Source organism: Peromyscus californicus, unplaced genomic scaffold (assembly GCF_007827085.1).
Source record: "Peromyscus californicus insignis strain IS unplaced genomic scaffold, ASM782708v3 Scaffold_9__1_contigs__length_137607984, whole genome shotgun sequence".
NCBI classification, from domain to species: Eukaryota; Metazoa; Chordata; class Mammalia; order Rodentia; family Cricetidae; genus Peromyscus; species Peromyscus californicus.
Genome location: NW_026294617.1, coordinates 112,125,530 through 112,151,525, shown reverse-complemented (window position 1 = coordinate 112,151,525; position 25,996 = coordinate 112,125,530). Strand labels below are relative to the sequence as shown.

Below are 25,996 nucleotides of genomic sequence, written 5' to 3'. Positions count from 1 at the left end.
GGGTTAATTTAAGTGTAAAAGCTAGTCAGTAATGAGCCTGAGCTAATGGCCATACAGTTTATAATTAATATAAGCCTCTGTGTGTTTATTTGGGTCTGAGTGGCTGCGGACCGGGAGGGAAACAGGAAAATTTCCAATTACAATTTTGTCTGATGTGTGCTGTGCTTTCTTTGATGAGAGTCGAGAAGGAAAGAATAAGTACATGTGCTTTTCCACTTAACAAGGAAGGCCTTCTTCCTGTAACCCAGAATTTGACTTTCCTAAATCTCTCCGAGTACCTGCTGCTTGATCTGTCTTTCCTGAAACATTCCTTGAACTAGTAATTTCTATGTAGTCATTCAGTCATTCATATGAATATGAACAGTTTTCAGTTCCCTTTAATCATTACAGAAAAATTAATAAAATTTAATAGGTGACATCACAATCATCTTAGTCCTATTTTTTTTGTTTCCTCCAAATTAGCAGACAGACTTACCTGAGCACCAATTTCTTTAATGTTTTCTTTCTGTTGTTCGATTTCCACATGAAGAGCCTCTCGTGTTCTTCTCAGTTCATCTCTTTCCTTAATTAGAATTTTTACTTCCTCTTGACTTTCTTCTACTTGTTTAGTCAACTGGAGCCTGTCACTTTCCATTCTTTGTAGTGCTGAGTCCTTGGCTAGGAGAAGTGCCTTGACTTTGTCTAGTTCTTTCATTTTCTCTTGAGACTCACTAGTTTCCTTTATATTAAGTTGTTCCTGTTTCTCATCAAGTTCTTGAACCTTCAAACATCAATGAAATAAGTTATTAGCACAAAATACCAAACTCTCTCTCTCTCTCTCTCTCTCTCTATTCCTCCCTCCCTCCGTCCCAAGGAAAGGAAAATATAAAACAGGTTTCAAAACAGCTCATTATGTAAACAGCAGTCTTCAAGTCAGCAATCTCCTTCAAGTTTCCTCCCACTGCTTTTCACCCTCAATTTACCTTTCTCTCTAGTTCATCAGTGGCCGACTCTAGCTGCACACGAATACTTGACAGCTCAATGTCCTTCTGGGAGAGGCTCACTCCTAGTGTGTCAATTTTTTTCTCTTGCTCTTTCAGGCAACAATGAGCAATGTTAAGTTCCTCTTCAGTTTCTAGACACTTTAGTATTAGAGAAAATTGCAAGACATTTATGGAAATATAACCATTATAGTATAACCAACTCCTTTTTGAAAAGATTTAGCAATAAGGAAAAGCAATACAGAGCAAAGAGGAAACTATCTTAGTTGCAACAGTCCTGGGATACTGGGACGCCTGGAGAGCCTGCTGCAGGCACAGTAGTTCACCTGTTTCCTTCGACCAGTACAGTCAATAACCCAAGGTGCAGCAGTGGCAAGCATGTACTGGCAGCAACCACAGCTCTCTAACTGGACTTAAGAGCCGATCAACAAGAAGGACACCACACCCGGTCCTGGGAACCCGACCAACTACTCAGGGCTGGTAAAGTCATGGATCTTGGGAGGAGAACCTATAAACATCTTTTTACTAAGCCAGCATAATCCCTAGCTACATTCTAAATATTTGTCCTTTTTCCAAGTCGAGCATTTCTATTTCTTCTCTCAGTGATGCTTGATGCCGACTCTCTGCCTCTGCACCGCTCATCAGCTGTTACACCTCACTCATTACTTCAGCAGTCTCACTGCCCTTTCCTCCCACAGTGAAGAACTGCTCCTTTTTGTGGAGCGCTTCTTGCATCTCAAGGGGATTCCAAGACAATACATTTGATAACTAAAGATAATTATAGAAGGAAGTAAATTAGTCATTCTCTTATGTAATGAAGATAGGATCCAAGGGCTCATTTACAGAGTAACTTTCTCCCATTCTCTAGGTAGTTAATACGATTTATTTAAGGACTCACCGTATTGTCAAGTATCCCATTAGACAAAGGCTAGAGATAAAATGGTTGAATTTTTTTTCTTTCTTTCTATGATTCTTTCTGCCAGAATCATACTTAAGGGGAAAAGACAGATACTATGCCAAATTTCACCAAACAGAAGAGATAGGCTACTTAGGGCATTAATGCCAAGCATACTTACTATCATGGGTGATTAGGAAGGGCTTCCTAGAGGACAGAAAACTGAGAGGTGAGGGATGAAAACACTAGGTACACAAAGGTGTGTAAGTACTGCAGGTGGAGAAATAATCAGAGCAGTCAAAATTCCTGAGAAGTACAGAAGAGCATCCCAGGAAGGGAGGGCTGCAGAAGGATAGACACCGGCAGGCTCTATGGTCTCGGGCCTCATGGGCCGTGCAGTGGATTCTAGTTTTTAAAGAGTAACAGTAATATAATGAACAAATTCAAGAAAGCATCACTTTGTCTCAGAATGGGAATTGTGTTAGAGAAGTGTAAGAATGAATGTAAGGGGATGGGAGAGTTGGCTCAGTGGTTAAGAGCACTTGTTGAAAAGGACCTGGGTTCAATTCCCAGCACCCACATGGAGGTTCATCACTTCCTTGGGCACCAGGCATGCATGTGGTAAACAGATGTACAAGCAGGCAAAACACATATACACATAAAATAAAAATAAATCTAAAACAAAATGAATATAGGGAGCTACAAAGAAATAATGGTGATATTGTATAAGGGTATTGGTAATGTGGATAGAAAAATGGGAGGGTTTTAATGCAGGTTGGGTGCATGTGTGCAGACACACACACACACACACACACACACACACACACACACACACAACAACAACAAGGTTTGGAAACTGTATTATAGAGTAAGTGAAGGGGAAGACAAAGTAAGAGCAGGATGATTTCCAGGTTTCTAACAGAAGCAATGAAGAAGACGGTAATACCGTATAAGAGAAAAGGTTTGTTGACAATTTAATACATAATCTTCCTTATTTGTCTCAGAATCCCAGAGTGCTGAGATTACATACAGTTGCCTAGCACCATGGATGGCACGGAGAAAGAAAGAAAATATTTCTTTCTGCTTTCGCTTTTCTGTGACTAAAGCAATGGTTCTTCTAAGTCAATTCTGAATACTTAAGAACAAGGTGTCTGGACAGTTTCAATCATTTCTTTACATTCAGGAGCAATTTCTAATTACTCTGTTTCCTGTCACTCCATGATTAAGAAACATTTGCAAAAAGTTAGTAGCAAGGTTTTTAAATGTGACACAAGCAACCCTTTCCTAAGAACCTAATTTTGATAAAAGACTAGTTAAGAAGGAAGAAACTCATTTTATCCAAGCAGAGTGGTACATATGCCTGTATCCTAGAACTGGGGAAGGGGAGGCAGGAGAATGAGTTCAAGGCCAAGTCTGGCTACATGAGATTATCTCAAAACAAAACAAAACAAAACAAAGACTCACTTTAGCCAAAGCTTTCCTGGCATCTTCTCTCAGCTGGGCACATTCGACATGAAGTGCTTCTAGTGCCATTTTCAGATCGTCCCTCTCTTTAGTGAGACATCTGATCTCTTCCTGAAGTTTCTCAGTCAGCCCAAGTCTTTCTATGTTCTCTGGTGGCTCTGAATCCAGTGTTCTGGAGTGTTCTTCCAATGGCTTCAGTTCATTCACTTTTCCTGGAATCTCTCTGACTTCTTTCACATTAGGAAGCAGCTCTTGTTCTTGGAGCTCTGGGATCTTGTGATATTCATAAAGCACAAGGTTACTATCTAGAGATTACATTTTTCCAACAGAAAAGGTCAGGAAATTTTACCCAGCAATGAACGTGACCTTGAATCTTGGAGTCTCCCTTGGACCAATAAGCCATTGCACACTCACTGTAAATCCCTTTGATTCTATGTGAGGTCTACTTTCAGTCTGCCATGCTTTCTTTTCATCTTAGACTCGAAGTTGAACCAATCTTTATATATTATCATCACACTATTAACTCAGTCAGTTACAGACTTAATTTCTAGACTGGTACTCAAATTATAAGCAAAAAAGGAAATAATCTTAGGTGTTTATGAACATTCCAATAAATGGGTAGTCCCCATCTTTTGCTGAATTCAAATGATATCTCCCAAGTTTTCTGTTTGTGCACACTAATTCCCTATTCACTCTAATAACTACTGGAATGTAACTTTGTATATCATATTTCTATAGTCACTACCTTAGAATCGAAGAACTGTTTAAACATGTATATACACTGACAAAAAGACCTGTTTTATTATACAGTAGTTTCAATGCTTGGCAGAGAGCAGGTTGCCCAGTTATCCCAGTGCCATCTTTTCCACATAATTTACAACTCTTTGATAGTATCTTATTCATTTGATTGCTCATTTATCTACTACATTATTCTACTACAGATCAAGAAGGATTTTGTCCCTGTTATCACTGTTTTCCTTTCGCTTCTTTGGTAAGACAGGATCTTACATATATCAGGCTATCCTTAAACTCTCTGTGGAGTCCAGGTTGGTCTTGAACTCCTGATTCTCCTGCTTCACCTCCCAAGTTTTGAGGTTATAGGTATGCACCAACATACTGACTTTCCCCATTATATCTGTAACCCAGACTATGTCTGTCACAGTAGACAGTCAACAAATTCTTACCCAGTGAATATATCATAACTGCTTACTTATTTTCCTTCAAAGGAGGAAGGAAGATGTGGCCAAGGACATGAGGAACAATGACATACCTTTCCTTGCAGTTCGGCATTGGCCTTGTCTGTGTCCCGAGTGCTTGCTATTTCATCTTCTTTCTCAGAAACGCTTCTTAGCCTGTCGATGATTTCTTGGTGCTCTTTCAGATGTGTGTGAGCAATGTTTAGTTCTGTTTGTAGGCCCTTAGTCAGTAGATGAAATGTAAAGAATGTTACAGCCTTTGCTCAACACTGCCTCCCTCTTGCCAGATGACTGGGTTTCTAAAGAAACGTTTAACAGATAAAGAAAAGGCTACATACAGCATTACTTACCGTAGCATATTCTTTAAGTTGTCTTTTTTCAATTTCAAATGCTTCCTGCAATTCCTTTAGATCATTTCTTTCTTCGGTTATAGATTTCATCTTCTCACAATTATCATGAAGTTTCTCTGTTTCCATGCGCTCCAATGCCAATCCTTGGTTCTTAAATTCATTCTTTAAGCTCTCCATTTCAGTCATCTTTTCCTGCATCCTACTCACATCTTCTTGTGTACTAAGAAGTAGCTGCTGTTTTTCTTGGAGTTTCTGGTTCTTAGGAGGGACAATTTTTTATAATTATCATGTTGCAGATATTTTGCCTAATTTTTATGTAGTACCATTAACAGAACATTGTCTATATCAATGTAAACAGACAAGCAGAATTAAAAGTAAACTAGCCCATAAACACAATGTTTATGGTGGGTTAAACAGTTCAGGACCATCTAGAAACTGAGAATGTGAACTTGATTGGAAATGCGACTTTTACACATATAATTGTAAATGTTGAGACTAGATTCTTTTGGATTACAGTGGTCCTTCAAATCAATGACAGAGAAGGACACAGAGAAACCTGGAAAAGCAGATTATGGAAAAATAGCATCAGAGACTGGAGTGCTGCAGCCCAGGGCAGCTGGGAGCTATCAGATACTACTTAGAAGCAAAGAAGGCTTCTTCACTCAGCTATCCAAAGGAACACGACTGACACTTCAACTTTTAAACCTAAGGACCAAGAACAGTGACAATGCAGCATGTGGAGGCCTGTGGTGGTACTGTGTTCCCCAAAATATTGTGCACCCTAATAAACTTATCTGGGGTCAGAGAAGAGAATAGCCACAATATTAAACATAGAGGATAGGTAGTGGTAGCACACGCCTTTAATCCTAATATTCCAGAGGCAGAAATCCATGTGTTCAAGGATACAGCCAAGCATGGTGACTCACTCCTTTAATCCCAGAAAGCGAGCCTTTAATCCCAGGGAGTGATGGCAGAAAGCAGAAAGATATGTAAGGTGTGAGGACCAGAAACTAGAAGCATTTGGCTGGTTAAGCATTCAGGCTTTTGCACAGCACAGTTCAGCTGAGAGGCATCCAGTCTGAGGAAACAGGATCAGCTGAAGAACTGGCGATGTGAGGTAGCTGTGGCTTGTTCTGTTTCTCTGATCTTCCAGCGCTCACCCCAATACCTGGCCCTGGATTTGATTTTATTAATAAGACCATTTAAGATTCATGCTACAGAGGCCCACACCTTCAATCTCCGCACTGGGGAGGCAGAGGCTGGTGGATCTCGGTGAGTTCGGGGCCAGCCTGGGCTACATAGTGAGTTCAAGGACAGCTAGAGCTACTTAGTGAGACCCTGTCTCAACACACACACACCCACACCCACACCCACACACACAGAAAGAAAGAACAGCGACACAATGCATTTCTCATCTTGTAAGCCACTAACTTTATGGCAATTCTGGTATTACCTTGGAAACTTACAGAGGTTGATCAAGGTGAAATGAGAAAATAAAATAAAATGCCAAGACTAAAATATACCAATACAGAACCATAATTCCCTGTGATACAAATACATAATATACACATATCATTTGTTTATTTAGAGACAGTCTCATGCTGTGGCCCAGGCTGGCTTAGAACACACTATCAAGTCCAGGCTGGTGTCAAATTTACAGTGATCCCCTTTCTCAGACTTCAAACTGTAGGGATTACAGGTATGAGTGACCACGCCTAGCTTCCCATCATCTTTTACTTTTTTTTTTTTTTTTTTGGTTTTTTGAGACAGGGTTTCTCTGTGTAGCTTTGCGCCTTTCCTGGAACTCGCTTTGGAGACCAGGCTGGCCTTGAACTCACAGAGATCCGCCTGGCTCTGCCTCCCGAGTGCTGGGATTAAAGGCGTGCGCCACCACCGCCCGGCCATCTTTTACTTTTAACAGGATGGTTATGGGATGACCCAAATAAACTCAAGAGCATCAACTACGACCAGCTGTTGATTTCACTTCTTAGGAGTATGAAAAGACACAGGTTTTAAAGTAAATCCAATTATATGGAAGGGCTAAAAAAAAAGATAGAAAGAAAGCTCCCGAGAACAGTGGCACAAGTTACAGTGTGCCATCAAGCAGTGGCGCTGCTCTCATCCTGAACAGAAGGGACTTTGAGTGTGTTTTAGAGTCACCGAGTCCCCTGTCACAGTCTCAGGTCTCACATGTCTTACAACAGCACTTCTCTTTACCAGTGAGTCAGAAACCTGTTAGCGTCCAAGATGGGGATAGTGAACAGTCTTACATTTCAAAGAAACTCCAACACAACTCCATATGGAGAGAACCTTTGTTTGTTGGCTGATGTGTCTCAAGTACTCAGCAGGGTGTCTAATCCATGGTAGTACTCAATAAATTTTGATGGATGACTATATTATATGATTAATTTGGACCATATAAGGCTGCCTGACTCTTACCTAAAGATGTTATAATTATACAATCTTTGCAAGGAATGTTAAGAATTCAATTCAAATTGAAACTTCAAACTGTTAACATTGATACTTCTCCTTTTTGGAGATATTCACTATTTCTTAATTTAAGAGTAGAGGAAAAGAATTTATTGGTAAAGTGTGTGTGGTCGGGACAAACAGCCAGGAAGGCAGCACGGGAAGCTCACCTTTTCCTTTAACTCTCCCTCTACTCCTGCTAATCTCTCCCACGCCCTGGAGAGCTCCTCGCTCTTCCTGGTGGCCTCGTCCTTCTCCCGTGCAGCTATCTCTTGCTGCCTTTTGAGTTCATCTCTAAGAAGTCTTAATTCCTCCTGGTTTTCAATAGTCTAGAGTTTAAAAAAAGTCCCAGATTAGCATTTATAGTATTTGTTTACCTTTATGAAATCAGGAAAACCCAGAAATTACTTTTGACTCAAAATGAAGAAATCGAAGTGATACTACATAGAAAAGGAAGTGTAAAGTGAAGTCAGGCTGCTGTTAGTGGCCAAAAGACTAAAGTCACAGTTTTTTTTCTTAGGCTTTATGACTTTAGATTCAAGCACTGTTAAGTGACCAGTCAACTCAAAATGGTTCCCACTCCTTGCTGGCAGGATGTAGGCTACTTCATTATGAAGGCCACACAGCAGCAGGCCTCTACATGAAGGTCACCAAGACATAACAAGTCTACAGAGAACACACTGTGTGTTTGCATGCTAATTTTCATTCAGTTTGTTGATAAACCAGACAATTCTAAATACAGAAAATAGAAACAGCACCAAGTATCAGGTTCTACTGGATCCACAGGGAATTTCCTAAATTATTAATTTCAACCTTACAGATTCTAGAGCCTTGTAACAGATTAAAAAAAATTGAGTCAGGGATTACTGACAAACATGAATGACTTAAAACAAAATTAAAAGCTACAATATTAAAGAGAGGCATTTAGGAAGCAATTTAAAAAAAATTATGTATAATACCAGCAAACCATAATACAACATTAAGAGAATAAATCATTAAGGATATTCAATGGCTAATTAGCTTATAAAAAATGTTCAACATCTTTTGTTAGGGAAAGGCAAAGTAAAATAGGTACATTAGCAAAAGAATGGCTAAAACTGAAAACATAAAGTGTTGGTAAGGGGAAATATGGAGCCACCAGAATTCTATTTGTTGACGGGATTGTAAAATGGTAGAGCTGATTTGAAAATCAATCTGACAAATTATTATCAAGTTAACACATAACCCCCAGTGGTTCTATTTAGGCAGAGACATTTGTCAAAAGTCATCCAACCTTACATTTCCATGACATATCTATTGCATATAGATTCTACCCAAATAAAGTTAATAAAATCGAAGTGAACAGATAGAAATGTATAGCCAACTGCAGAGAGCTAGGTCCTACCATCTCGATATTTTCCTTTAGGTCCATCTTCAATTGTTCCTTTTCTGCAATAATACTTTCCAATGTTTGCTGGAGTCCACTATTCTCCTGCAGTAGAGAGTGTATTTTCCTCTGTTCCTCTGTGACTTCATTATCATTATCACCTGCAATCAATGTCGGGGCGTTTTCAGCAGGCAGACTCTGTTCTTCATCTGTGCCATCCATCTAAAACATGAACACATTAAAGAAGAATTTAAGTTGTTAACATCTACTCTAATATTAGGGAAGTATCTATCCCTTGTATTTTGTATCAAGTACTAGTCTCTTATCAACACACTGCGTCTCCTCTACAACCTTAGGAGCTCGGCATTATTTCTATCTCTATTTGGTAATTAGGGAACTTACATTCATTTATGCATTATGCAGAGAGCATATAGCCAGCTTTGGATGCAAGTGGTCTGGCTCTAGTACTCGTATTTTTAGACCTGTTCACTGATAAGAGATGCCTAGGAAGCTATATACATTGCAATTTTCATGTTCAATAGGTTAACCTGACGCTGTGGACATTCATTTATTCAAACTGATTAGATAATCAAGGCATATGCCTTTCCTGTCTACACATCTTCCTTAAACATTTTCTAAGTTATACAATGGTAGTATTCTGGTTATTTTATTTTATTTTTTGCTACAAAAAGAATACTGAGGACTTTGCTTCCCTGAGTGCTGATGGTTACAGTTGGAATAAGAAACAACAGACGTTGTATCAAAGTGGGAACCGTGGGCAGTACGTCAAGGGCTGGTCCTGGAGGAAGGGGGCTGAGCTATACAGCATTTACCTTTCTTTGCTTCCTGACTGGGAATATGATGTGCCTAACCTCTTACTTCTGCTGCCGCAAGTTCCCTGTCGTGGTGAATTATACCTTTGACACTGTGAGGCAAAAATAAACCTTCCCTGAACTGCTTTTGTTAGATTTTGTCAGAGCAACAAGAAAGCAACGTATGTAAAACATGGGTTTTGGTGAAACCATGATTCCTCAGGCAGGTAAGTCAGTGCTGGGAAAACAACACATTTTGTTATGCTCTATGACTCAGGGAGGAGTGGCCTGGCACCACCTTGAAGGAGAACCTAGTGTTAAAAAATAGGCTTCTGTAAAAAGTCTAAACTTCCAGTATTTTTAACAGACGCTTCATGATCTTATCCCTGTTCAACTCATGTGTCACCTAGTCTCAAATTCTGTCTTCCTAGCCACTAAGAGGTTTTAAAAGTACTCTTACAGCTTGCTGTTACCTCAGGGCTTTAATATCAGCCATCCTTTATCCTTGCATTATTTTACTGTCCTCATTTCTCAGTCTTTGCCCCCCACTTCCACCCTTTGGTCGTGTACTTTCCTACTTATGTTTCTGTTGCTGTCACGGACCGCTGATCGGGGCAACTTGGGGAGGAAAGGGCTTATTTCATCTCGCAGGTTATAGTCCATCATTGCAGGAAACCAAGGCATTGTCTGCTATTAAGGAAAAGCTTGTAGAAGCATCTGGAAAGTCAACCACCGTTCTTTACCTTCTGCTGAACTTCATCTCTACTTCCTCCCCTGTCCTTTATATGCAAATTCTCGGACACTTCCTCAGCAGCTTTCATCTTCAGCATGCTAATTGTTTCTTGGTGCTGTTTCAAAGACTCAAGAGCATTTAGTAACTGTTCTTGAGTATCTACATTCTTTGTAAGAGAAAAAGAAAACGATCGCCATTAGTATGTGAGGCACACTAACCTTATAGTCACTACTTGATCATACATAACATGACTTCTGCAGTTCTAACAGTTGGCCCATACCATGTTCACAGTGTCCTGAATGTCACTTCGGAGTTGGTCCCTCTCCGTTTGCAGGCTTGCTTGGAGTTGCTTCAGGTCTTCCTTTTCTTGGGTTAAGGCTCTTACTTCTTCCAAGGTTTGCTGAAGCCTCTCAGTGAGCAGTGCCCTCTCCTTCTCTGCAGACTGCAGGCTTGAGTCTCTGCTTTCCAACTCCTCTCTCAGCTCCGCCATTTGACTTAACCTTTCTTGGCCCTCGCTGGTTTTCTGCTGAAGCTCTTGAGTCTTGTGAGAAAGCTTTAAAGAGAAAGTGTGATACAGTAAAAGCAGAACGTTGTATCACACACAGAGACAGACACCCGTGTACACGGACGATACTCTGAAAACAGAAGCCCATTTCTCTTGTCGACAGTTTGTACCAACCTCGGCCTTCAAGGAATCCAAACTTAAACCAAGGTTTTCTGCTTCTTTAGAGAGAGTTCCTATTTCCTGCTTCATCCTCTCCTTCTCTTCCAAGAGCACTTCATATTTTTGCTCAAGTTCCATGTGAAGGGTTTTCAATGTTTGGCATGCTTCATCTCTGCTTTCGTAATTCAGCTGGGAAGCTGCAAGGTCATCTTTAGCATTTCCAATTTCTTCAAGTAAGCCTTGAATTCTACTGTCTCTATGAGCTACTTCAGAAAATAAGTTTTCTCTTTCTGCAGTTATTAAACAGAGCTCTTCAGATTTCTCATGCAGCTATGGAAAAAAGTAAGATTTAGGGATGTTAGCAAAATATGTTGGATACCCTGAAGCAACTTTCTGAAAAAATTGTCAAGTTAGCAAAGATCTGACTGAGGAATGGTGGTTATTTTGATTTGCAGTGCTGAGGATGGAACGTAGAACCCAGTGCACACTGGGCAAGCACGCTCTGTCTACAGTAGAGGGCAATGTTCTTGTCATTAACTCTTCATTTAGCCTGTTGAAATCCATCGTAAATGCTTTTTTCATGATGTCATTGGGCTCCAGGTAAAGAATACACGGAGGAGTCAGTATAAACAGCTAACTGAGACTTATCTATTTCCTTAGCTGGCATCTGAAAGTAGTCTGTAATGTGACTGTGTGGCAGGCACTTCAGGTGTTCCTCAAAATTTGAAATTCCTGTCCCCCGACTAAAGTCATTTCTAAATATTTAATCTATGGATTGCTGTGTATATTGCTCTGTATAAATAAAACACTGACTGGCCAGTAGCCAGGAAGGAAGTATAGGCGGGACTAGCAGAGAGGAGAATTGAGAGAACAGGAAGGCGGAGTGGGAGGAGATGCCAGCCTGCCATCCAGGGAGCAGCATGTAAAGGCATGTAAAGGCAGCATGTAAAGGCAGCAGGTAAAGCCACGGAACATGTGGCGACATACAGATTAATAGAAATGGGTTAATTTAAGATAGAAGAACTAGATAACAAGAAGCCTGCCACGGCCATATAGTTTGTAAGCAATATAAGTCTCTGTGTGTTTACTTGGTTGGGTCTGAGCGGCTGTGGGACTGGCGGGTGAAAGTTTGTCCTGACCGTGGGCCAGGCAGGACGGGAGAAAACTTCAGCTACCATGGATAAACTATGCTTTTAAGAATTATGTATGAAGCATCATTTTAAATAATTAAATAACCCACAATATATTTATGGGTAGTTCGATCATTGGGAAAGGAAAAGGAGAGAGCTAAACAGCCCACAAAAAGAAGGGCAAAAGCAGAGGCTAGCGACCGGCTTAGGGGCACACCCATGTGGCTCAGCGACTAGCCTGACAACTATTTGGGGGCCTGAAAAGAGCACCTGCTGGTCTTTTCATGCACTGAGCGGTAAAGGGACTTATTGTTTACAGGACAGATAAGGTTTCCAAGTTCTTTAGCAAGATATTTGCCATAAAGTATGTACTCAAATTCTTGGCCCTTTTATTTCTTTTTGAAAGATAGACAGACAGATAGAGAAGCTGATAGGTGAGTTTGCAGATGCCTTTATTGGGAAAATTTATAGTGGCTGAAAAAACTATCAGTGTTAACCTTGCTGCATTTTATTCTGAAATTTATTTATTTATTTTTTACATGTTTGGGTGTTTTGCCTGTATGTATATCTGTGTACCATCTGAATGCAGTGTTCATGGGTGTCACAAAAAGGCTTCAGATCCCCTTGGAACTGGAGTTAACAGGATAAGCTGTAATTTGCAATGTGGGTTCTGGGATCAAACCTGGCTCCTCTGGGAGATTAGTCAGTGCTCATAACCAGTGAGCTCTCTCTCTCCAGCCCTTGCTATTTTTTAAATACGGAATTTTCAATTTAGTCTCTGAGAATTCCACACATACATACAATGTATTTAAATCACATTCAGCCCCCTACCAATTCCTCCTTGATCCCACTAAGTCCCCCTCCCAACTTTGCGTCCTCTGGTTTTGTAACTTTCTAAGTTCAACCAGTCACCTGGGCATATGCATAACTATGCTGCCACCTGCTTGACCATGGTAAACCTACTAGGGACCAAACTCCTGAAGAAAACTGTCTCTCCCTCCCTCCCCTAGTGGCCATCAACTGCCAATAGTTTTTCAGGCAGCTGCTTGAGTATAAGCACACAAGTCTTGTCAAATCTGGAAGATACTGTTTTGCCCTAGCCCCCTCTAATCACTGGCCCTTACAATCCTTCCATCCCTTTGTTCTTGAGGCTCCCTGAGCCCTGGAAGGACATATAAAATACATGTCACAGACATTTGTTTTTTGCATTAAAGAAATTTGTTTTTGAGTCATAGTCTAACATGGTAGCCCAGGCTGGCCTGGAACTCCTAGTAAACCCATCTCAGCTTCTTGAATGCTGGGATCATAGGCATGAACTACCATCTCCAATACCTTCTCATTTCTATTCTTTTTTCTTCAACACAGTGACATGTCTTGTACCAAGAAGTGGGCTAGAAGTATGTGAACACATTTGAAGACCAAACACAGCCAGTGCATGGATTAGGTTACTGAGCACTGTGAGAGCGTGAATTCTGTCTTCCCATCACTCGCTGAGTCACATGTTTACAGTGTCTCCTGTCTTACCTCTTTCCTCAGCGTTTCCACCTCAGAGGGTAAAGACTTCAACTCGGAGAGCAAGCTAACTTCTTTTCGCAAAGTTTCTTTTTCTTCAGCTTCTTTATTCAGTTCTCTTTGGAGATCAGTAATCCTTTTTTCCAGTTCCAAATATGACAGCAAACCTAGAAGTTTTTGATAAATTAGCTTATGTTGATATGAAAGTGATCTAATTTTTAATAGATTTTAAACCACCTCTCAAGTCATGTCCAATGTATTTGAAAAATAATTTTAAGCCTTTATTATTGTGCCCATAGAAGTATTTATGAACACGGTCATTAAAGACATTTAAACTGAATAGTAAATTCTTTTTAAAAAGTAAGAGCTTAACAGGCACTTAATTTTGGGAATGTACTTAATCCCTTTAGGTGAGTTCCCAGGGGCCAGTGTGCAAATATCTGAATTTGTATGGTACCTTTGCCGTCTACCAGGGCAGTGAGTTTTGATATTTCTTGAAAAGCAAACTGCAATTCCTTATCTAGATCAACTTGCATTTTCTTTTTTGCCTCCAGCTGGCGCTGATACACCTGAATGTCATTTTCCATTTGCTTACAAGAATCTGAAAGTTCATTCTGTTGGAAAAACATTGAAATTTTGATGACACCATACTGATCACTACAACTATGACATCAAAAATTCTGAAAATTACTTACAATTTTCTCCTTCAGCTTAAGATTTTCACTTCTAAGGAAGGCCGACTCTCTCTTGGCATCAAGGGCCACAGTGTCCATATCAGACAACGTTTGCATCACATGTTTCAGGTCTTCAGTGGGTTCCTAGACAGAGGACAAAAGGACTCAGGAGGTCCAGTTTTGGCAGATTTGGAAACTACGCTGGAGAACATACACACATGTATGTTATTCCTAGCTAATGAAAAAGGGTGAAGACAGGATAGAAATTCTGGCTATACTTTTCTATACAACAGCTGGTCTGGAATATAATTTAAGAAACTGGTTAGTGTTTAATAAAAAACTTAAACCAGTTATGGTGGCACCCACCTTTAAATCCCAGAACTGGAGACAGAGGCAGGTGGATCTCTTGAGTTAAGAGGCCAACCTATCCAACATATCTAATTTCAAGTCAGCCAGAGCTACACAGTGTAACCCTATTTCAAACCAATTCCCCCACACTGGCACAGAGAAAAAAAAACAAAACAAAAAAACCAACTAAAACTATTGAAGCATTTATTTCAACTCTCTGTTGTAAAATGCTGATTACACTAACAGCTCATTAATAAAAAATTTATGCTCATATTAAACATATGTAAATAGGCTGTGACCAAGCCTGGTACACAATCAGCTCAATATAACCATTTACTAGGATGATTATGACGATGTACTAGATGCCAAGTCAATCACACAACAAAAGAAAACCCAATTTTACCAAAGAGTATGACAAGTCTATTTTCATCTTTTCTGACTTCTGGGCATCTATGTATTTCTGCAGGTCCTTAATCTGATCCTCTTTTTCTTTAAGAAGCTCCACTTTTGAACTTAGTTCATTCTAAAAGAATCAAAGAACAGTGAAACTGAATTTAATAAATGATTTGAACTTAAAATGACAAAAGAACTTATATTTAAAAATTTAAATTGGTCAAAATTCACTAATATTGAAATATAATTCCTCTATTTTCTGTAATCATGTTTAATTAGAGGACACACATTTTAAGCTGTAGTTACTTATCAAAGAAATACTAAGATAAATGTTTACCTCAAGATCTTGATTATATACTTCTGCATGTTTAACTAAATTCTTTAAGTTGGAAATTTCATGAATTAGTTGCATCTGTAAGAGCATGTGAACAGGAAACAGCAAACCAATTGTTAATAAAGCAAAAAAGAAAGAGAACCAAAAAAAGCATTCTTTACTGCTTCAGAAACACCCATCTCAGAAGGGATTGAGAGACTAAGTGTAGGAGAGCACCTCATAATCTAACAGTCCAAGAAAAGCGGGGTGTAGAGTGGGCTCAGCAGTTCAGCTCGAGGTCGGTTCCAGCATCCCGCCAGGCATCTCAACCATCTGAGACTGCAGCACTATAGGATCTGATGCCCCTGTGGGCACCTGCACTCATACATGTACACACTTACACGTAAACAATGACGGATGCACCTCCATGTAATAAATAATCAGATCTTAAAATCCAAGAAGCACTACCCAAACAAACTCAAACCCACAAATCAAACAAATGAGGAAAAGAATCGCAGCACGTTTTCATAATTATCGTATAAGGCCACAACGACATCACTAGTAAATTAGCAAACTCTAATTACAATTTTAATAACCTAGACTTTGGACAGACTGGATTTGTGGAATCTTAGTTTTTTTCCTTCCAATTAATTATCCATCTGCCTCTACAATTACATACTTTGACATGATTTGAAGCTAGGTTGGTTTGGGTTAGGGCCACTTCATGTAGGAACTTTAAGCTATTTATTATTACTGCTGTTGAGAACCTACATGGGTGTGGGATTATCAACTCTTTGTTCATCTATTCTCAGGAAAACACTGAAAATGAGGCTACTGCTTTATGTTGCTCAACTACCTGAAAGTATAAAGGAGAAGCATTTGTCTTAATGTCATTTATCAAAGTGTGTGCACCTTTGAATTTTTGACTACCAGAAACTTTTATAGTAAGCCACAAGAGACCAAAACCAGCCCAAACAACCAAACAGAACCACTTTGTGGAAAGACAAAGCCACTAAACCCTTCAAGATATTTCCATTTGTTCTCCTGCACAAGCACAATGGAAAACAAATATGGCTACATTAATTACCTCTTGGTGAAATTTGCTAAGTTGTGTACACATATGAAAAACATCAATACCCCAATCTCAGAAATAAATGTCTTCATGAGAATGATACTGTTGTTGAACGTGTTGTTTTCATTATAGTTCATTATTTCTATTTCTCTTACCTCTTGATCTTTCTCTGCTTTTCGTTCTAGCGCCTCAAATTCCTCTAAGTCATTTTTTTCCTTTAATTTCAATTTCAGTTCTTCATTTTCTCTTCTTAGCTGCTCATAGTCTAGTACTAGGTCATCATATTGAGCATGAACTGAGCTCAACTCACTTTCTAAGTTTTCCTATTATAAACAGAAATAAATTTTCCAATCAGAGAAAATTCAGATCCACTTAATTGCTTAGCTAACTAAAATGTAGATCAAATGAATGATCAATTCAACTCTGAATCAGTTGACATAGGCTGTTCTCTTCTTTAATCTGACATTTACATATATATCTGCCCATCCCAGACAGGGAAACACCATTTGAGAAAACACTGAAGCCCACTGACCATGTCACTGACTCGGTGATACCACTGATCATTTAACTGCTCCTCTGACTCATTCCTGAGAGGGCTTGGAAAGGAAAGAGAAGTGGGATGGACTGACCTCTATGCTGCTAACAGTTCCCATGTTTTACCATATCATGCCGGGAGAAGCAAATTTCTATTTTTTTTTTTTTTAAATTTATTTTAATTTATTTTGCAATACAATTCAGTTCTACGCAAATTTCTATTTTCTATGCTACTTTGGAAAAAAACTATGATGGAGGAAGAAAAAAAGCTTAACATAGGATTTTTAGTTATTTATTTTTGGGAGTCTTTAAAATTTAAATTAAAAGTCTCTGAGTGTTTTGCCAGCATGTTTATAAATTTTATGTTGTATACTGTCTGTGGAGGTCAGAGAGGGAGTTGGATCCCCTGGAACTGGAGTTACAGGCAGTTGTGAGCTGCCATGTGGGTGCTGGGAATTGAATCTGGGTCCTCTGGAAGAGCAGTCAGTGCTCTTAACCATCTAGCCAGACCTTTATTTATTTTTAAAAAACAAATTCTAGAACATGCGCAGAACACTCTGCCTTGATAGTCATCAATTAGTAGTGCCCAGAATTGCAGGGAGCACTGCAGATGTTTCCAAACTAAAAACAAAATTTCCTTATTATACATTTAGACAACTTTACTATATACCCGAGACTCTGGGCTTTTTTTTTTTTTTTGAGACAGGGTTTCTCTGTATAACAGTCCTGGCTGTCCTGGGACTCACTCTGTAGACCAGGCTGGCCTTCAGCTCACAGAGATCCACCTCCCTCTGCCTCCCAAGTGCTGAGATTAAAGGTGTGTGCCACCACCACGACTCTTATCATTTTTAAATCAGTTGTTTACCCTCAAGGGATTTCTCAAATCAAAATATAAAACTTAAAACTATCACAGATCCTCAGATTTGTTAGTAAGAGCTGTAAGCAGGTTTCTATTACATTAGCACACACCTGCTTCACAGAATGTTTAGTCTATCTCTAGATATCTCAGAGCTATTTAGCAGAGATATAAAATGATAACAGTCTTCCCTATAATCAGGCTTGTCTCTGATATTAAGTCAGGCAGGGTTAACAATGTAGTGTAACAGCAAATCCAGCAAGAGAGGGCTCAGCAGTAAGAATACTTGTAAGGCTCCCAGTGACTCCGGTTCTGTTCCCAACACCCACAGGGCAGCTTCAAATCACCTGTAGTTCTGACTTCAGGGGATCTGATGTCCTCTGCTGACTCTGCAGACACCAGACATGCAGTGGTGTACACACACCCACACACACCCACACGCACGCAGGCACGCGCGTGAAACATGCACACACATGAAATAAAAATCTTAAGAAAAACAAAACAAAAGGAAAAACAAATCGTAAAGACAGATGCTCTATTGAATACTTAGTTACCTCGCTTAGCAGCTTTGTTGCTGCATTCCACTCTACCTCAGGCAACGGATCGAGAGTGTTACTGAACACATCAGACTCAAACGAGAGTGCTGTAAGTAGAAAAAAAAAGACGCATGTTATAAATATATTTAGTATGTTTTGCTAAAAATAAAAATGAGATTAATAAAGAATTCTGACTAGATGTAAGCTCAAATTAACTTACACTCAGGTATGACTGCCAAGAGCATGTCAACAATAGATATGATCACTGATCATATTATTGTATGAATTAAGAAAGCTGGCTAGAATTTGTGATAAAATAAAGATCTTTGAAACAATACAGATAAAAACAACAAATTCTGTATCTGAGAATTGATCAGTGTCAGTGGATTAAAATGTCCCTAAAGATGATTATAATGCTGGAGACATAGTTTTGAAACACAATCCTATGGAAATGATATAAATGACACACCCTGAATAAACTAGAATAAAACTAGAATAAGTTTAGTGGGATGTTATGTGAAGACTGTACCATTTTAATTGAACATTAGAGCAAAAATAAATCATGCATCTGACTTATATGCTCCAACTAAACTATACTGTTCTGTTTGTGACAGGGTCTTACTATAACCCAGTCTAGCTCTGAATTCCTGGCAATCCTCCTGCCTTAGTATCTCAAGTGCTGGTATTCACAAGCCACTGTACTTGATTTACATTTCATCTAAATCTTAAGAGGTTTGGAATCAACAGAATTTCATGAATGTTTGCTATTTAATCATATCTGAACTATACATACTTTACTTAACCATATTTCTCATATTAGCCAAGTTAGTGTCTATGGAGACACATTTATAATCCAACAGAGCTCCACCTGGAGAAGTACTCACATTCATCATTCTCTCCTAACCTCATCAGAGAGTTTTCTCTCAAAAGAGTCACAGAAGTTTTGTGTGCTCTTGTTGTTACGTTTGTTGGGACTTGAAATTCATTGACGTAGTTTGAATTCTTCATTTTGTTAATTTTGCCATAGCACCAAGTAACTCTTCGCTTCTTTTTAACCTGAAAAAACAAGAACAAAAGAAATCAAAATTATTCCATACAGACCCAAACTCAGACAAAATAGAATAAGGAAGCTACTTCTTATTTTTTATTTATGTAAACACCATGGTAGAATTCCTAGGTCTGGTTTACTTTGGGACTTTAAGAAAACACACTGAGCTCTGTGGTAAGCACATGTTTAACCTGCACAAAGCCCTGGGTTAAATCCCAAGAACCAAGAGAGAAATGTAAGCACTTTTGTCAATTATAGGATCAAGTGCTGACTCTAGAATCAAGTACATCTCTTTTCTCCTTCCCAAACCCTCCCTCCTCTATTCATCCAACAGTCTACCCTGACTCACTGTAAAGCAGTTTTCGTCCTCACCATATAACTAAAGACTGCTCTTGCAAATAAGTCAAGGCTTCACTGTATCCATAGTCAAGGAACAAAACCCAAAACATCAAAGTCCTATTTAGTTTCTCTCTCAATTCCTCCCCAATTTGTCCAGTTTGCTCCCTTTCCAGGGTCACAATTCCCCCAGAGATGCAACTTACCTGATGCAGACAGTAGTAACACCCTTCTGAACCTCAATGTTGATGTCACATACAAAGCTCTGTTGTCCTTAGCACAATGCCACATTCACATTCCTCAATGTGCTTCAATATACCCTGGCCACTGTGCATTGTAAGTTCAAAGTATGTTTACCATGCATTTGCAAAACTCTTAAACTTTTGGTAATGTAGGTTACTTCTTGAAGCATCTTCCATTGAGCTATTCCTATTCATCGCTTACCTATACATCAACCAGTACTTCTTCAATGTCTGCACATCTGCTAGTGACTTACACAATGTGCCTACTGGTAATTATACTGAAGACTCACATTAGGATTTTCTGTGTGGAAAGGACTGTTACACATATTCATGAGACTGGACATCAAGCTATCCTTCAGGTAAAGTCAATAGTTAGTAACTGATGGAACTGAGATTAGAGTTCAGTTGGTCTGGCTTTGAAGGATACCCTAACCAAAATACTCCGTCATGTCTACTGGACAAACAGAAACCTATCCCAGGAAAAACAAAAAGGACACCTGCTGGAAGGCAAGATTTTGATCCCTACACTGATTTATAATGTCAATAGGTTTTCCTGAGTTAACATTACTATTAATTAAGTAGAAGATACTTTCATAAACCCTATGATCTTAGTTCCTAATCATCTCATAAATTTCATTAGACTTTACTAAGAATCATAGTTCAGACAGTCTTTACCAACACCCTAGACTTTTTGAATTAGTATCTCTTCACGTGAGAACTGGGGAGAGGTAATTATAACTCACTTCTTAGGTAGAGATGATAAATGGCAAACACACAGAATGTTCTAGATTTCCTAAAGATCCCGTATCAAAGGATAAAAAGTATTAATCTTAGCACACAGAAAGATCTATTCTGTTTTCTGCCATCTTGCAGACCTACCTTCAGCTCCTGCTGCAATGCAATAGAAGACGACGTCACCAGCATCCGCTTCAGGTTCTGGATTTTCTCATCCTGCACTTTCTGAAGCAAGTCTTTTTCATCCAGGAGCTGGGCCAGTTGATCCTTTTCCATTTCCTGTGCCCGAGTCTTTGTATTTACCTAAGAAATATTGGGTTATGTTAACTGTAAACGTAGCAAAACTGAGTCCTTGGAAGTAGCTTCAACAATAGAAAATTACATTTGCATGTAATCTATGAGAACTTTAATTTTTTTAAAATAAGATATTGTCTATACGCAGAAACCCAACATGTAGCTATCATAGCCAATAGTTACTTAAACATAAGAGATAAAATACATGCATTTCTTCTCATTAGGAAACTATATCTCATGTTAGGATAATGTTGTTAATTCTATTAATTGTCTATGAAGATATGAATAGGTAGGGAAGTCATAGAAGCTGAAATATGAAAACTGACTATAACACTAGAGATGTTCTTGACATTTTAGCTCATTAAAAAAAATCCACTAAAATGAAGGGTTTTTAACAAGATATGGGAGCATGATGACAAAAACGAATGAAGTAGAACAATAGGCTGACTGTTCTACACTTAGCGGGCTGGCTATAACCCTCAGGGTGGAGGGGCATTCAGGAGAGTGTGAAAACACAGAAGGTAGCTTTAGGTCACCATACAATCCACGTACAAAGATACATGGTGTCTTAACATAGCTCAGAAATTTCTACAATTTCAAGAAACTCCACTAATTTCAAGAAATGCCCCCTCCTTTTGTTTTTGTTTTTTGAGACAGATGTAGTCTAGGCTTGTCCAGAAATGGCTACACAGCAAAGGATGATCCTGAACTCCTGGATTTCCCCGCCTCCAACTCCAAGGTGCTAGTATTATAGGCATCCAGCACCAGGCTTGGTTTTCTGAAGTGCTTTGTACACAGCAGGCAATCATCCTATTGACTTAACGACATCTCCAATAGTCAGAAACAAGATATTTCAGCTCACAGTAAATTTCTTTTGTTGTTGCTGAAGACGGACCCAGGGCCTTGTACATTCCAGGCAGCACTCTACCACTGAGTTCCCTCACAATTACTAAAGCTAAATTTTTATGAATTCAATTATTTTAAGTTAAAATCTGTTTGTTTTAAAATTAAGTTGTAGCAATTCAGCTTTTATAAAGTTACAGAGTCTCTTAGGCAGATCTCCATCATTCTATATTGGCTGTTAGTCCGTCACCCGAATAAAATCATACATACCTCCTCTAGTTGTTTTTTAAGGTCCACTATTTCTTTTCTGTATCTTTTCAAGAGAGCTTCATCATTTGACACCTCATTAACATAGGGAGTATTCTTCATATATTTAGCAGTGCTAGCAAACTGGGACAAAACATCAAAGTATAAGATATTCAATATTTAAAATAATTCCAATAATAATTGTTTTTTGCAATCAATTTTTTTTGAAAAAAATAAATAAAATAAAATAAAAAACAACAAAAACCCACAGCACTTTTGGCTGAAAGTATTTGCCCTTCTTTTATTTTTTTCTACTCTTTTTGGGGGAGGGGGGAGAGTGATGTGCATGTGATGTGTTCATATACGTGTGTGCGTATGGAGGACAGGGGTTAGAGATCTTCATTGACTGCCCCACCTTCTTTACTGAGGCAAGGTTTCTCACTGAACCTGGAGCTCGCGGATTTGGCTAGTGCAGCCAGGTAGCTTGTCCTGGGATCCCTTGTCTTTGTTTCCTGAGTGCAGGGATTGCAGGAGAGGTGCTATGCCTGCCCAGCTTGGATGCTGGGATCTGAACTCTGGTCCTCACACTGGTGAAGAGAGGGCTTGGTCCAGTGAGCCATCTCTCCAGTTCCCAGGACTCCATCAGGGAATCATGTTGGAAGCCAAGTCTTATCTATTTTATAAACGGTGTGAGGCCGGCAGTACCTTGAGCCAGTACTCAACAGCTTTAATTCTTTTCTTTTCTATACAGGATCTTGTTACATGGCTCAGACTGGCTTGAGACTAGATAGGTAATCAAGCTAGCCTCAAACTCAGAGGAACCATCTAGTTTCTGCTTCCCAGAAGCTAGAATTAGAGGCATACATCATTATATTTGGCTTAATTTGTTTTCCATTTTAGAGAGTGTTTTATGTTTCCCAGGCTGGTCCATCTGCTTCAGCTTCCTAAACACTGGGATTTGAGGAATGTGCCACCATGCCCAACTTTGAAGTATTGAAGCATTTTTCCCCCAATGGGGAAAACTCAGGGTCTGCGTATGCTGTGCAAGCATTCTTCTCAGACCTACATCCATCCCCCTGCCCCCCAACAGCTAAGTGATGGTATGTGACTATCTTAAAGTGACCATTAACAACACTGGATCCCTCACCTAGAAAGCTGCTATATTAACTTGTTTTCCATTTTTCCTTTTCATTTCCTTTCTTTTTAAATAGAAAATGTGGGCCTGCCGCTTATATGCAGCCAATTGTTAGGAGAAATTCACTAAATGTTTGGTCACACACACATATATTTTTGGATTACTATTTGTGGCAAGTAGCACTAGTTTTTCATTTATGAACCTCACATAAAGCTTCTAGTTACCATGTATCAATAGAAAAAAAGTGAGTTAAAGAAAATATCAAATCATTTCAGTTAAAAGTATTGGGTGTGCCCAAAACTATAGAGGTGGGATACAAATATTAAAGCCTGGAAAAATTAAATTAAGGAATGCTAATTGCTAGACTGTACATCAATTTTATAACAGGCATTATGTCAATGGAAGTTAGTCATTCCCTACAGTGTAGTCAGATGAAAATGAAACTCACCTGGAGAGTGGTTAGGGTTTCATCCAAGGATACTGGAGTGATTGTGCAGATGATACGTGTTTTCGCATTTCCTCCCAAGGAATTCTGAAGAATTCGTGTTAATTTGCTATCTCGGTAATTTATGAAACCACTTAGCAGGAAACAAGTGTGGAAAGAAAAAGATTGAGAAGGTACTATATATAAATGTTTTCCTTTAAAAAATGAACAGTCATCATTTTATAAACTAAGTTTTTACAGTTTGTGTAAGGCAGATCAAGCTCCTAATTCAAACTACTTAAGGTAGAAAATAAACTCAGTAGGTTAGAGTCATATGGACAAGAAGCTATGCTCATAAATTATGCATGTGTATTAAATCCCACAATGAAGCACATTATTATATATACTTATTGTATGCTAATAAAAAAAAACAATTGAGAAAGGACTCTCCAGGTTGGTGAGATGGCTCAGTGGGTAGGGGCCCTTGTGCAATGTTCTGAAGACCTAAATCAGATTCTTGGGTTCCACAAGGCGACAGGAGAGAAGCGATTCCTAAGAGCTGTCCTCTCACTGTCAGTTGTGTTTGCAAAATCAAAAACAAAAAACAAAACTGTAAGAAAAAGGCTCTCTAAGCAAGCAGCTCAGGTTGGGATCTCGACACAGTGTAGCTGGCAGACGGCAGACCAATGCTGGAGGCGGGGATGGGAATCCTGTAGGCTCTAACCCAGGTAGTGTGCATGGCATCAGCTATGAAAGGGCCTTGAGAAGGGAGTTAGAGAGTAGCAGGCCAAACCACCTCGGGCTCCCACATGATTAGGAGCAGATAAAAACACTAAACTGTACAAAAGGACATCCCAGATTCTTAAGTGAGGAAACATCATCCACACTGTACCACATGTGCACTGAAATGTCACACTGTACTCTGTAAATATGTCTAATTATCACATCTCAAATAAACACACATGCTTAAAAAAAGCCAGCTCACAGAAACCCAAAATCTTTTAACAGTGCAGAAGAAATCGATACACTTGATTATGACTGAAGCATTACAGTTTTCCATATAATAAAAACCACAAGAAATAAGTATAAAATAAAACTTACCCAACTTGTCCATCACTAAGTTTCTTAATCACTTGTCCCAAAATAAACAAACTCCGATTTATATTACAGCCTTCCTTGAGTCGCACACCTGAGTTAAACAAATGTAAAAATGAACTTCTGTACGAAGTAAAGTGCTTGCTTGTAAGTTGTAAGTCAGACGTGAAAGGGTCAGATGCTAAAATCTATGCTGTGGTTCAACCTGAGCTCACTTTTAACACTAAGAGGTCTCTTTCTAATCTGCCTACATACAGATGAAGTCAAACAGAAACGTCACCACTGAGAGAAAACAACATCAAGAAAACAGGACTAAGGGGAAAAATGCCTGTTTCCCAAGGTCCTCTGACTTCTCAGTTCAATCTTTTCATAAACATTTAAATAAAGGTGATCATGGACTTCCAACCAAATGTCAGTAATTTTTACTTTTAAACTGTTAATATGCAATATGCTTACACGATTCAAAAAGTTAAAAGGAAAAATGCAAACCTTGGAAAAGCACATGCCCACTTTCCTCTATTCAGACAGTTCCTGTTCCTCACTAGAAAACCAATATTGCTCCTTTGCCTTTTCTTCCAGACTTAAAAACCACATCCATATAAAGTCGTCATCTTTTCCCTTTCTATCCAGACTATACACACTACTTTGTTTTGCTGACAGGGCCTCTCTGTGTAGCCCTGGCTGTTCTGTAACTCACTTTGTAGACCAGGCTGGCTTTGAACTCAGAGATTTCTTTGCCTCTGTCTCCTGAGTGCTGGGATTAAAGGTGTGCACCACCACCACCTGGCTTACATATTACTTTGTACTTTGCCTTTTCCCTTGAAAATGTATTTCAGAAAAAAATTCCCTATTGGTAAAGATTGGCCTTCTTCATTTTATATCATAAAATTCCATTGTGTGTTTATCCCACTTTAATTGCCCTTTTGAAAGACACGTTTCCAATCTTCTGCTCCTATAAAAAAGTGTGACAAATAATTTTGAACCAATGTTACTTCTGCTCCATTAGTTACTAGCCAATCTTGATGCCCAACAAATCAGCTTAAGCAGCAGCATGTCCCTCTTGCTCACATCACACACACATACACACTCCTGAGGGTGCACTGGTGTGGTGCAGCATGTCTCTCTTGCTCACACACCTGAGGGTGCACTGGTGTGGTGCAGCATGTCTCTCTTGCTCACACACCTGAGGGTGTACTGGTGTGGTGCAGCATGTCTCTCTTGCTCACACACTAAGGGTGCACTGGTGTGGTACAGCATGTCTGTTGTTCACACACTGAGGGTGCACTGGTGTGGTACAGCAG

The 25,996-nt window shown here is 39.2% G+C and overlaps 1 protein-coding gene across 2 annotated transcripts in view; it reads right to left on the bottom strand.

The window, feature by feature from the left end:
* The window catches only part of Cenpe (centromere protein E), a 67,293-nt gene that overhangs the window by 30,092 nt on the left and 11,205 nt on the right, over positions 1-25,996 (bottom strand). For both annotated transcript variants that reach the window (XM_052730549.1, XM_052730548.1), the window contains exons 10-31: positions 24,702-24,789; positions 23,625-23,754; positions 22,066-22,185; positions 20,803-20,961; positions 19,182-19,353; positions 18,316-18,404; positions 16,527-16,694; positions 15,324-15,398; positions 14,997-15,116; positions 14,267-14,389; positions 14,029-14,185; positions 13,584-13,738; positions 10,945-11,259; positions 10,546-10,818; positions 10,276-10,431; positions 8,739-8,942; positions 7,525-7,683; positions 4,886-5,143; positions 4,610-4,756; positions 3,340-3,612; positions 963-1,121; positions 476-760 (exon numbers count right to left, since the gene is read on the bottom strand). In XM_052730549.1, coding sequence (XP_052586509.1) covers positions 476-760; positions 963-1,121; positions 3,340-3,612; positions 4,610-4,756; positions 4,886-5,143; positions 7,525-7,683; positions 8,739-8,942; positions 10,276-10,431; positions 10,546-10,818; positions 10,945-11,259; positions 13,584-13,738; positions 14,029-14,185; positions 14,267-14,389; positions 14,997-15,116; positions 15,324-15,398; positions 16,527-16,694; positions 18,316-18,404; positions 19,182-19,353; positions 20,803-20,961; positions 22,066-22,185; positions 23,625-23,754; positions 24,702-24,789 — 3,785 coding nt within the window. The remainder of the gene's footprint in view (positions 1-475; positions 761-962; positions 1,122-3,339; positions 3,613-4,609; positions 4,757-4,885; positions 5,144-7,524; positions 7,684-8,738; positions 8,943-10,275; positions 10,432-10,545; positions 10,819-10,944; positions 11,260-13,583; positions 13,739-14,028; positions 14,186-14,266; positions 14,390-14,996; positions 15,117-15,323; positions 15,399-16,526; positions 16,695-18,315; positions 18,405-19,181; positions 19,354-20,802; positions 20,962-22,065; positions 22,186-23,624; positions 23,755-24,701; positions 24,790-25,996) is intronic.